This window comes from Gorilla gorilla, chromosome 19 (assembly GCF_029281585.2).
Source record: "Gorilla gorilla gorilla isolate KB3781 chromosome 19, NHGRI_mGorGor1-v2.1_pri, whole genome shotgun sequence".
NCBI lineage: Eukaryota > Metazoa > Chordata > Mammalia > Primates > Hominidae > Gorilla > Gorilla gorilla.
In genome coordinates, this window is record NC_073243.2 from 68,662,078 (window position 1) to 68,675,347 (window position 13,270).

The window sequence follows — 13,270 nt, forward strand, 5'->3', positions numbered from 1 at the left end:
GGTTCTAGGCACTAATTCTCTTTTAAACCTTCCCAGGTAATTCTAATGTGCAGTCAGTTGAAAACTATGGCTGTAGGGCATGGCAGCTGCATTGATCTCAGTTTGTGTATTGGGATGGGCAGGAATGAACTTCTGATAAAGATACTTTAGTTGATCTTTGGTTGCACAGAGGCAAGGCAAGGCAAGGTTTATTAAGCAACTAACTAACATTTGTTGAGCACTTATTAATCCTTATGATACCGTATGAAGTAAGCACTGTTATTGGCTGCATTTTATAAATGAAGTATCTAAGGCTCAGACAAGTACTGTAATTTACCCAGATGAGTAAGCGGAGTAGCCAAGATGTGAAGACATGAACCCAGATACACAGGCTTCAGAGCAAGAGTATAGAAGACGTGAAACTCCAGTGACTTGGGAGTGTGTGGGTCAGTTGCGGTGGGGAGGTACATGTATGCAAACATGTATGTGGAGCTTTTTCTATAAAGGCCAACCACAGGGATTGGAGGGGCATGGGATTGGGGGTTGGAGAAGGAAAGGAAGCAAAAGACAACCCTAATATAAGAAAAGAGGGGCCTTGGAGACATGGTGGCTGGCTGAGTCCAAGCAGAGAAAATGTCAATCAGGGACTCTCGGGAGACGGTAGAGTCCATGGGTTTTAGGACTCAGTAAATTATGCCGAGCTGTAAAGTGTTCTTTTTCTGTCTTGTAAGTCCCTTATGATAATCCCCAGACTTCTGCTAAGTTACAGGTACCTTGGGGAAGTGCCCACAATGGGGTCGGAGCAGCAGAGGGGTGCTGGGCTCTCCATATGGTTTCTCCCTGAGGCCAAAGTGCTGGGCACTGCTAGTCCAGAATCTCAGAGTGTCCGGTAGCCAAGCAAATGGGGAGTGAGGAGCCAAACAATGAGAGCTAGGGCAGGGTGGACTGAACAGAAAAGATTCTGAGATCAAATCCCTTTTTCTCAAATACGACAGAAGTCGCAGCCTCTGGATGGAAGGGAAACTGGACCCTGCTATCCAGAGACAGCGCCCATCGGGGGGATCTCCTGTGCCGCACTGTGCCATTGTTACTGAGACACAAATGTAAATGGAAACTATAAATATGGGCTTGGGAGATGAGGTGGCTTGGGAGATGAGGTGGCTTGCTTCCAAGCCACACTCCACTCCACTTCTCAAGGGCCTCACCAGAGAGGACAGATTCTTCTCATGTTTGAGTGGGTTTATCTGCATGGTATGGTGGAAGGGTTTTTGGAGTCAAAAACCTCTAAGATGGAACTGAAGACACATTTACCTTCTTTGGATCTCAGTTTCTCTATCTGCAAAATGGAAAAAAATATTGACCTCACGTGGTTACTGTGAAAATTAACTGAGAAGACCACAGAAGGCGGCTGGCACAGGATGTAGGCCTTGCAGGGGCTCTGCTGAGGTCACTTTACTTGCTTCCTTGGCCCTGGCCACCTAACCCCGCTCCTACACTAGGTCCCAATACTGCCAGGGATGACCCTTGGGAAGTCGGATCCTACCTTTGGTTAGGGAGTGAATCCCAAGCTTCACTTGGGAGAAGTTTCCACTTCCGATTTCCCCTCGAATTCGGTAGAAGCCTATCCGTTTCCCCAGCGTGATCTCCCTCACCACCTTCTCATCCTGGGACATGTCCTGTGTCAGTTTCTCGAAGGGCGTCAGCTGGTGGAGCTGTCCCTCTTCACCCTCCTTGCTGCTCTTGGTCTGACAGCCACTTTCTACACTGTCGCGCCGATCCCACCGGGCATAGTGGGGGTTCACCAGGCCACCTCCATTCATATACACTGCAGTCATCGTCCACGGGGGCTCACACCTCCATCTCAGCGAAGAGGCAGGTTGTTCAGGAGCAGAAGAGGCTCAGAGGGTGGGAGATGCCAACTGAGGACAGCAGGTGCCCAGGGTTCAAAAGAGTTTTCCTGAGAGCTGAGCAGCCTCCCTCTCGGCTTTAGTGAGAGGAAGGCAGTGAACGTGGTAGCTGAGTCTGCCCAGCCCAGCCAGGAGCTGCTCGCCTCACTCAAGACATTTCCCACCTTCCCTCACGTTGAACTTGCAGGCTCTAGCTGTACAATTAGGCACATGTTACATACCCACTGGCCTGATGGGACTCCAGGAACTTTCTGGCCAGACGTGGAGTCTGATGCTTTGTGGTAGGTGGCTGTGCCCCAGGACAAAGGCTTCTGTTTGCTATTTCCCTTGATGGCCAGAGAATCTTGCACTCTGGTGTGTAAATGCCCCTGGGAGGCCCCCAAGTCCCTGCTGCGGGATCTCATCTCTGACCTTCATTTCATGCTTCTCTTTCTGTCAAGCTGCAGGGCGCTGGAGACCTAATAATCTGGACCCCAGGAAAGAAGAAACTTGCAAATAAGCCTTCTGGTCACACAGGCAGCCAAAGAAGGATTTAATCCCTGCAATGTCACTTTAGCCGGCCTTTATTTAGATGAACCTTCCTCTAAGCCGTGAGCTGTCTCGAAAATTTGGCTGGTTCAACCTAAGAATAGAGAGTAAGAAATTTATTAGCCTATGCTAATGTACTGTACAGGATTTGTAATGAATGTGAAACTGCTTTGTAAGCATTGATCTAAAAGTACTCCACAAATTTATGACTCATATCAGTAGTAGATGCTTGATTACATGTGATCTAGTAAGAAAAGAGTATATACACACACCTCTCAACCTACATTTTAGAAAAGCCCCTAAGGTCTGTACATATTTCTAGCAAAACAATTTTTCTATTTCTTAAAGTTTAAGAAAATATGCACATTGCCTTGTGTTGCTTTAAAACCAAATTTTAAAAATAATATGATAGCAACGATGAAAGATTCTGGATTACTAATGGTTTTCAAAATTTCTCATATTTATTCAAATAATAATATTTTATCTCCTTTACTACTTCATGTTCTTGCACAACTTGTCCTATACTAGTTGCTTCCACTCTTTCTTCCTATGTCATTTTATGACAAAGGCTGATTTTTCCTCCTACATTCACTTTTTGAATTTTTCTGAGCAGGTGTCAGTTTCTAGGCCCAGCACCTTATTCTGAAGATGCGGAAAAGGAGGGTTTACAGCATTGCCAGTGATAAGAAATGCTGCCCACCTACGATGTCATCTGGATGTTTTTTTTCTGCACTCTCCAGCAGGAAATACGCTCTTCCTCTCTGAATTCCCACAGCACTTTGTGCATTTTCCAAAATGTCCCATCTCAATGAAGGTGGGAACTGGTTTTGACTCGTATGTATGTCCTGCTCACCTCCTCTCTCCTTCAAAATGGAGTATAATTTCTTACATATAGAAAGTGTTTACTAAGTAAATATGTGTTAAACTTGATTTTTGGACTTGAGCATTCCAAACCAAAAATTTGACTGAAAACATGAGAGACTGCCTTGGAAGTATGGATTTCCAACTCTGCTCAATAATATCACATTATTAAAATTAAGTATAAATAAGGCTTCCTAACCTTATACTTAAGGTTAAGTATGGGATTGCCAAATAAACATAAATAAAGGAAGTAAAGAGGAGGTGGATGCCCAGTACTGCTCCTATTTCTGGATAGGGAGAAAGGAATCTGGAAGAAGGATGACGAACATAGGCTTAAAAGGGACCAGGTATCAGTAACTAAGCACATCTCTAGGTTAGAGACTGATTAGGATGTCTTTTAAAAACATTTTTAAGATAAAGTTCCCATTAGCAGGGTGTGGTGGTATACCCCTTAGCAGGGTGTGGTGGTGTACCCCTTAGCAGGGTGTGGTGGTGTACCCCTTAGCAGGGTGTGGTGGTGTACCCCTTAGCAGGGTGTGGTGGTGTACCCCTTAGCAGAGTGTGGTGGTGTACCCCTTAGCAGGGTGTGGTGGTGTACCCCTTAGCAGAGTGTGGTGGTGTACCCCTTAGCAGGGTGTGCACCTGTAGTCTCAGCTACACCTACAGACTGAGGTGGGAGGATGGCTTGAGCCCAGGAAGTGGAGGTTGCAGTGAGCTGAGATCAAGCCACTGTACTCCAGCCTGGGTGACAATGCCGGACCCTGTCTCAAAAAAAAAAACAAAGCAAACAAACAAAAAAAGGTAAAGGTTCTTAATTAGAGTGAAGAAAATCTAAGTCACTGATTCTTCTTCCTTTTCTTTACCCACCTCTACCTCCCAAAGTGCTGGAATTACAGGTGCGAACCACTGTACTCAGCCAAAATCACTGATTCTTAATTATCCTGGGCTCACAGACTCCTTTGAGATGCTAACAAAACCTATGACTTTATCCCCAGGAGGAAAAAAAAAAAACCCTCACCCATACAATTTGCATCCAATTTTAAGATGACATTCTGAAACCCATCAGGTTAAGAATCTCTGTGAAGGTCAAGTGGCACTAGATCTCCCCAGATTCCTGGCAGAAAAACACCATGCAGCTTATGACAGACTAGAATGAAGTAGTAATTCTGCAAGAAACTTTAGCTTAACCTAAGGAAAAAGAAAAATATAGATTTTCCATAGAATGCAGTACTTTTGATCACTTTGATCACTTTGTGTTCTAACAGACTCTCTGAAGAACTTACTGGCTCTGTGTCCTCATTACTGTGCTGTCCTTGTCACTAATGTACTTGGGCCACAACTACATCAGCACTAGGAGGGCGCCGGGCACAGTGGCTCATGCCTGTAATCCCAACACTTTGGGAGGCTGAGGTGGGTGGATCACCTGAGGTTAGGAGTTTGAGACCAGCCTGGCCAACATGGTGAAACTCCATCTCTACTAAAAATACAAAAATTAGCCAGGCATGGTGGCGCACACCTGTAATCCCAGCTACTTGGGAGGCTGAGGCAGGAGAATTGTTTGAACCCAGGAGGCAGAGAGTGCAGTGAGCTGAGATCATGCCATTGCACTCCAGCATGGGCAACAAGAGTGAAACTCCGTCTGGAAAAAAAAAAAAGCACCAGGTGGGCAGGAACTTGTGCTTTACTCTTCCCTCTGTCTCTGGGAGTTCTGCACAGTAGTTGATAAAAGTTTGTTGAAGAAGGAATGAACTAATTTACCAATTAATCCACCATTACAATTAGGTAAGATTTAGTAGAGGTAAATATTTTTGTTTTTTTTGTTGTTTTTTTTCTTTTTTTGGTTTTTTTTAATGTTTTAATTTTCTTTTTTTTTATTATACCTTAAGTTTTAGGGTACATGTGCACATTGTGCAGGTTAGTTCATATGTATACATGTGCCATGCTGGTGCGCTGCACCCACTAACTCATCATCTAACATTAGGTATATCTCCCAATGCTATCCCTCCCCCCTCCCCCCACCCCACCACAGTCCCCAGAGTGTGATATTCCCCAGCCATCCCATTACTGGGTATATACCCAAATGACTATAAATCATGCTGCTATAAATACACATGCACACGTATGTTTATTGCGGCATTATTCACAATAGCAAAGACTTGGAACCAACCCAAATGTCCAACAATGATAGACTGGATTAAGAAAATGTGGCACATATACACCATGGAATACTATGCAACCATAAAAAATGATGAGTTCATGTCCTTTGTAGGGACATGGATGAAATTGGAAATCATCATTCTCAGTAAACTATCGCAAGAACAAAAAACAAAACACCGTATATTCTCACTCATAGGTGGGAATTGAACAATATTTTTGTTTTTTAACTACTAACACTATCCTAGAATTTAACTATCTCAGTTTATTTCGGTCCACATTTCTAAGATTTGGGCTCCCTTTACTAGCTATTAGAATTCCTGGCCCCATCTTCTTGTGGAGGTAAAAGCTTAGTCCAAAGTCCATCATCCCCCTGAGAACTGTGACAGAACTGCTTCGAAATGCAAGTCTCCCCCATCCCTGCCCCTTTGAAAGAATCAGCTCCCCACAGGCACCAGGCCTCCTGCCTCTCTCTGCACCTGCTCCCCTCCATCTCCTGCCCAGCTGCTGCTTCAGGGCTTGTTCTCTGCTTTCCTGTTCCCCAACTCTCCTGATTTGGGGTCTATATCCTGAGCTCTATTCAGGCCCTGGGATTTACAGTGGAGTTTGAGACTTCAGGTGCCTCCCAGGAATTCCTCTCCCTCCCTTCCCAATTCAACAGAGAGGGAGGGCACAGGTACAATTGCCAAATATGATCAGTCTCTGTCTTGAATTACGTACCCTAACACCTACAAATGAAACTTCTTGCAAAACGGTCTTGAACCAATTGTCTTGCCTTAGTGGTCGAGGAGACAGTTAATCTTCCATTTAGATCAGATAAAGTGTTTTTGTTACACTTTTACAAATGTTGCTGTGGTTTGCATTGAGGATGAATTGCAACTTGGGACAGCTAGCAAGTCAATTGGGGGAAAAGCCAAACCCCTATCTCACTCCTACTTCAAAATAAGTTCCAAATAAATCATCTAAGTAAATGTAAAATAAACAAAATCATGAAATACTAGAAAAGAATCAGAAATTTTTTTATGATCTCAGCGAAAGCCATTAAAGAAAACATTGAATTTGACTACATAAAACTGTAATTTTCTGTTTGCCCGAAAGTATCATAAACAGACAGGCAAAAATCAAATGATAACCTGATAGGGAAAACTTTCCAACAAATATAATAAATAAAAAATAAACAATTTTCTAAGTAAAGAATTTTACAAATTGATTTTAAAAATACCAATATCCAGCCAGGCGCGGTGGCTCACTCCTGTAATCCCAGCACTTTGGGAGGCTGAGGTGGGGGATCACGAGGTCAAGAGATCGAGACCCTCCTGGCCAACATGGTGAAACCTCGTCTCTACTGAAAATACAAAATATTAGCTGGGCGTGGTGGTGCACACCTGTAGTCCCAGCTACTCAGGAGGCTGAGGCAAGAGAACCACTTGAACCCAGGAGGCAGAGGCGAGACAGTGCCGAGTGCCGAGATAGCACAACTGCACTCCAGCCTAAAGGCAGAGCGAGACTCCGTCTCAAAAAAAAAAAGAAAAAGAAAAGAAAAATACCAATATCCTCCCAAAAAAGAAAAATGATGAAGAACATGAGCAGACATTTCACAGAAAATACAAATGACTCCATAATATATAAAAATGTACTCAACCTTACTTATAATTAAAGAAATACCCATAAACTACACTAAAATTAGATTTTTCACACATTAAATTTGAAAGCTGCAAAAAAAATTTTGATAGTGCAATGGTGAGAGACAGTATGGGGAAACAGGAATTCTCATTCAGTGTTACTGAAAGTATAAATTGGTACAATTGCTTGGAAGGTAATTTGGCTGCAACTATTAATTACAAGTGTATGTGTTCTTTGCTTCAACAATTCTACTTCTAGAATTTCTCTTTGCACACGTGCAAAGATGTGTATTTCTGACATAAAGATGGATGTGAAAAAGAATGAGTTACAGTATCCAAGATATACTGTTAAGAGGTGGGAAGAGTGTTTATAAAGTGATAATCAGGAGTGTAAGAAAGGGCCGATTGTGGTGGCTCAACGGCTGTAATACCAGCACTTTGGGAGGCTGAGGTGGGTGGATCATTTGAGGTCAGGAGTTCAAGACCAGCCTGACCAACATGGTGAAACCCCGTTTCTACTAAAAATGCAAAGAAATTAGCCAGGCATGGTGGCACACACCTGTAATCCCAGCTACTGAGGCAGGAGAATCGCTTGAGCCCAGGAGGCGGAGGTTGCCGTGAGCCAAGATCATGCCACTGCACTCCAGCCTGGGCAACAGAATGAGAATCCATCTCAAAAAAAAAAAAAAAAAAAAAAAAGTGTAAGAAAGAGGAGGGAATCCCTAAAAACAGGTAGAGTTATTGCATCTGGTGAAGGGACCTGTTGGACAGGGGAATGGAGTGGAAAAAAAGGGTATACTTTTTACTGCTTACTTTTTCATATGCGTATACTTACCTTTAAAAAGAAAATAGGCTGGTTGTGGTAGCTCACACCTATAATCCCAGCACTTTGGGAGACCAAGACGGGTGGATGGTTTGAGTCCAGGAGCTCAAGACCAGCCTAGGCAACACAGTGAGACCCCATCTCTACAAAAAAATAAATAAAGAAAATTAGCTGGGTGGCACACACCTGTAGTCCCAGCTACTCAGGAGGCCAAAGTCGGAGAATCACTTGAACCTGGGAAGTCAAGGCTGCAATGAGCTAAGATCACCCCACTGCACTTCAGCCTAGGCAACAGAGCGAGACTCTGTCTCAAAGAAGAAAGAAAAAAAGAAAAGAAAAAGGAAACAATTAAAAATATTTAATGTGTTACCACCTTACATAGTTGGTGTACAATAAGTTTGCTTTACTTTTGGTTACACAGGGAAATTATCATACCTGATTCTCTAATATCTAATGGATTGCTTTTAAAATAAAAAGATAATTCAGGACGTCTGGTGAAACATGGAGAATTTAATGATCTCATTTATTTCTACTTTATTCCAAAAACCAAAAAACCTCAAAATGACAAAATAAGAGGAGGAAAGTTACAAACCCATGAGGATAAAAAGAATAAGAGTGGAGGCCAGGCATGCTGGATCACCTGGGGTCAGGAGTTCGAGACCAGCCTGGCCAACATGGTGAAACCCCGTCTCTACTAAAAATACAAAAAATTAGCCAAGCATGTGGCGCATGCCTGTAATCCCAGCTACTTGGGAGGCTAAGGCAGGAGAATCACTTGAACCTGGGAGGCGGAGGTTGTAGTGAGCCAAGATTGCGCCATTGTACTCCAGCCTGGGAAACAAGAGTGAAATTCCATCTCAAAAAAAAGCAGGCGCTGTGGCTCACGCCTATAATCCCAACACTTTGGGAGGCCGAGGCAGGCGGATCATGAGGTCAGGAGTTCGAGACCAGCCTAGCCAACGTAGTGAAACCCCGACTCTACTAAAAATACAAAAAAATTAGCCCGGCATGGTGGCGGGCACCTGTAATTCTAGCTACTCAGAAGGCTGAGGCAGGAGAATCGCTTGAACCCAGGAAGCAGAGGTTGCAGTGAGCCAAGATTGTGCCATTGCACTCCAGCCTGGGCAACAAGAGTGAAACTCCAACTTAAAAAAATAAATAAATAAAAATAAGAGAGGAGATAGCGGCAGAGAAATGTCAATACATTTTTGGGGAGATGGAGAGATGGCAAGAAAATTAGTGATAAGCAACTTTGCAGACAAGGAAGAAAACTGCAACCTAAATTCCTACATAAGGGCATGCCAATGAGATTCACCTTTCTGAGTGCTCAAAAAGGCTTCAAACTATAAGAGACCAAGTACCTCAAAGGTTAGAGGAATAAAGCAGGATCAAAATCATGGAAACTGTTTGAAATTAGAGCAGTGAGACCCCACCCCCCACCCCCGCCAGCCTTTCCCTCCTCAAAGATAGGTTGTTACTTTCTCTACCCCACCCCAGCTCAGGAACACAAGGCACAGGACAGAGGATTAGGTAAAAGTCTGTGTTGTAGAATCCCCCATTCTCTTCTCCTTGCACTCTCGGTTCCCAGAATGGAGGAAAATAAGCGTAAAAACCTCAAGGTTGGCTACTCCTCTTTGGATAGACTAACTCAAGAGAAAAGACTTTCTGAAACCTACGTTTGAAAGTTCTCCATCAAGAAAGCCACATAGCCATCTACCGCACAGTCCTCCAAGTGCCAGTTTCATGCACACGCAGGGAGCTTCCAACCAAGTTTCAGTGCATTCTGCTTAGAATGAACGACTGAATAAATGTTCAGTCAAGAGGCATGAGACATCTGAGGAAAGGCTCCAAAATGAAAGAAAGAAACCATGCTCAACCTAAACAACAACCTCTACAACAAAAAGGAACTTGAAGGAAATGTAGAGCCATGAGGAAGCAGAGGATAAAAGATAAGGTATTGGATCCATAAAACCAGAACAAATGCTAAAAACAAAAAAAAAAATGTTTTAAAGACAATTCAGACAACAAGAAAGAGCTGTCTTGGAAATTAAAGAATTAAATTGGCCGGGCGCAGTGGCTCACGCCTGTAATCCCAGCACTTTGGGAGGCTGAAGGCGGGGGGATCACGAGGTCAGGAGATCAAGACCATCCTGGCTAACACAGTGAAACCCCATCTCTACTAAAAATACAAAAAATTAGCCGGGCGTGGTGGCAGGCGCCTGTAGTTCCAGCTACTAGGGAGGCTGAGGCAGGAGAATGGTGTGAACCCGGGAGGCAGAGTTTGCAGTGAGCCTAGATCTTGCCACTGCACTCCAGCCTGGGCGACAGAGTGAGACTCCATCTCAAAAAAAAAAAAAAAATTAAATTGAAGAATTGTGAAAGAAAAATCTAGAAGAGATAAGCAATATAGAAGACATGAAAACTGGGTAATCAACTCAGAAAGTCCAACATCTAATTATTAGAATTTCCCGTTACACTATTATGCTTCCAATAAAGTAAAACATATGGTTTCTGTTGTACCTGAATTGCCAGCAAATTTCAGAAATTTAAAAAACAGTACAGTGAGAAAAAACTCTGAATTCTTACACATTCTAATGGAATAAAAAAGTAGAAGGAAAAAATCTAAAAGAAAAGATAAATCCCGTTTGGGTGTGTGTATCTATAGGTATTTAAATATTCATTTTTATTTTGCATAATTTTTTTCCCAGAGATTTTCCTTAGAAATCTAGAAATAAGTGTTCTGAAGCACAGGTTGTGGGGTTGCTCTAAATAGTATATATTTTTGACTACTTTCTAGTAGAGTCCAAAACATCAAGCTTCATAATGTTGAAAGCTAAGCAAGTAATGGAAGTGATCACATACCTAATTAAAAACGAGATTTCAGATGTAAGTGAGTCTTTTGTTGTTGTTCTTTTGCCTTTGCCCTTTAGATTTTGATCAATTTTTATGGACATTAATGAGAGCTTAGAAACTCAACCAGACAAAATTATGGAGTCACATCACTGCAGATCAAAGCCTCTGGAGCAGGTAGAATGGTCCTTAATTATTAGCTTGCTGTTGCTATATAGCAATGCATTAAATAAGATGAAAGAAAACAGAGCTTACTTGGTAATTCATTTTCTTGACTTATAACCCACTGTGAAAATAACATCAATGAAAACCATCTCACCTTTGTTCTCTCTGAGTTTAACTTACAAAACTTCTGGGCGAGGCTCTTAGGCAACCTTTTCATTGGTTGGCAAGGCCAGGCACTGGTTTCGTTAAAAGAAAAGCTGAGTTTTCTCTATGTGTGGCAACAAGGTTCAAGACAGCTAGTCCTCAGTTATAATCCTTCTCAGGCAGGTGCACCCTCAGGGAGAATAATTAGCAAATTCATCTCATTTGAAAGTTTATTTTACCATTTTGAAATCATTTGCATCATCTTTGCTTTTAGCTCAGCTCTTTATTTCTCAGCACACACGTCAAGATCCCCATGCAGTGCAATGGGGGAAATTCCAAAGCAAATAGAAAAGCAGTCAGTATGGGCTGGTTTCTAGGATAGCAGTTCTGCTCTGTGACACCACCTCTCCCCTACTTGGTCTCAGAGCGGGGCTACTCAGCCCAGGTCTACCCTCATCCAGTTCACACCCAGCATCCAGGGACAGTCCATCCAGTCTGATGGGTTTACATCAGCTCTTCCCATATATACTTCTACCACACTTGAGGTTCCCTTTGTCATCAATGCCACAGACTCAAACGCCTAGAACAGTGCAGGAGTTCTACATCAGTGACCAAGTGCAGTGCCTATGCCTGGCGTGGTGAGGCAGCCCTTGCTCAGCTCCAGCCAGGGCAGCCATGCCAGAATGCAGGTTTACTTTTGCCAGATCTTATAATTCTTGAAAAGAAACTGGCAATTAAGAATTTTTTGGTAAACTCTGTCAATTTTTTATTTTTTAGTTTTTTTTTATTTAGAGGCAGGGTCTCACTATGTTGTCCAGGCTGGTCTTGAACTCTTGGCCTCAAGAAATCCTTCTGCCTCAGCCTCCTTGTAGCTAGGATTACAGGTGCAATCCACCCACCAAGCCTGGCGACTCCATTTTTTTTTTTAATGTTTATTTTTTTTGGTGGTTTTTAAATTTTGTTTTGTTTTTTGTTTGACACAGGATTTCACTCTCACCCAAGCTGGAGTGCAGTGGTGCAATCACAGCTCACTGCAGCCTTGACATCCCATTGCTCAGGTGTTTCTCCCACCTCAGCCTCCTGAGTAGCTGGGACTACTGGTACACACCACCATGCCTGGTTATTTTTTGTAAAGACGGGGTTTTGCCATGTTGCTCAGGCTGATCTGCAACTCCCCGTCTCGAGTAATCCACCCTCCTTGGCCTCCCAAAGTGGCTGGGATTACAGGCATTAACAACCATGCCTGTCAACTCTCAATTTTTAAAGTATAGATTAATTACTTTTAAAACACTGGCCAAGTGAAACTGAAGTGTCAGGCTGGATTTGGCCTCCAGGTTGGCCATTTCCAGGCTCTGTTCTAGGTTTCATGGGAGAATCATCCAAAAAAAAAAAAAGATGGGGAGGGAATAGTTCATAGGTCCATAGTCAAATACATCTGGAACTGCTGCACATTATACCCCTCTTAGATATTTGCATTAGTACCTTACAGTCTTGTAGTTTTAAAACCACACGCACAAACAAATGTCTGTTTAATTCAGTGGTCCCCAAGTTTATTTAACCATCTAATTCATCCTTACTGAATACATTTTTGTCATTGACATTTTCCTTATGACTCTAACCTCAGAGGTGGACAAAGCTGTCAAATATCTGTAAGAATTTAGGTCCCAACAGGAAGATTATGAAAATGATTCAGTATAGAATGAAACAGAAAATAGATAGTTGAGTTTAATCCACCAATGCAGCAGATGAGGTGGGAGCGACCCATCTGTGGGGTCTGGGATGACAGAGTAGTAGCTTGACAACTGAGTATCTCTTAACCTTGAGAAGATTTAGTGTTAAAAACAAAAATGCTTAAGAGACTCAAACCCTCCAGTATTAATATTTTTGTCTTATGAACTTGTATGAAATTGGTATTTCAATGTACTTGTTATGTGAAGGTAATTTGGCATAATAAATAACAAAATAGTTTTGTGACTCTAATTTAAAATGAATTGGATAATTAATTTAGATTTGTGATTTTAAGTTGAACTTTTATTGTTTTAAAATAGCACTGAATGAAATGTATTTAAAGGAGCTTAAGGTTCACCCTTGTCTATATGTTTAAATCATTATATTTGTAAGAATTACTAGTATTCTGGAAGCATTTTTGTTATCAAATAAAGTTTTTTAAAAGGAAATGAAACAAATTATAAATGCAGTTTAAAATGGTTAAAAAGGTTTCATTAAGCTTTGAATGG

At 42.3% G+C, this 13,270-nt stretch overlaps 1 protein-coding gene across 2 annotated transcripts in view; it reads right to left on the bottom strand.

The window, feature by feature from the left end:
- Nucleotides 1–13,270, bottom strand: part of NIM1K (NIM1 serine/threonine protein kinase) — an 87,997-nt gene that overhangs the window by 31,769 nt on the left and 42,958 nt on the right. Inside the window, exons 2-3 of one of the 2 annotated variants that reach the window (XM_019012936.3) lie at nt 7,887–8,017; nt 1,523–2,508 (exon numbers count right to left, since the gene is read on the bottom strand). In XM_019012936.3, coding sequence (XP_018868481.1) covers nt 1,523–1,814 — 292 coding nt within the window. In that variant the 5' untranslated portion in view covers nt 1,815–2,508; nt 7,887–8,017. The remainder of the gene's footprint in view (nt 1–1,522; nt 2,509–7,886; nt 8,018–13,270) is intronic. The other variant, XM_055367513.2, reaches the window with a different exon arrangement.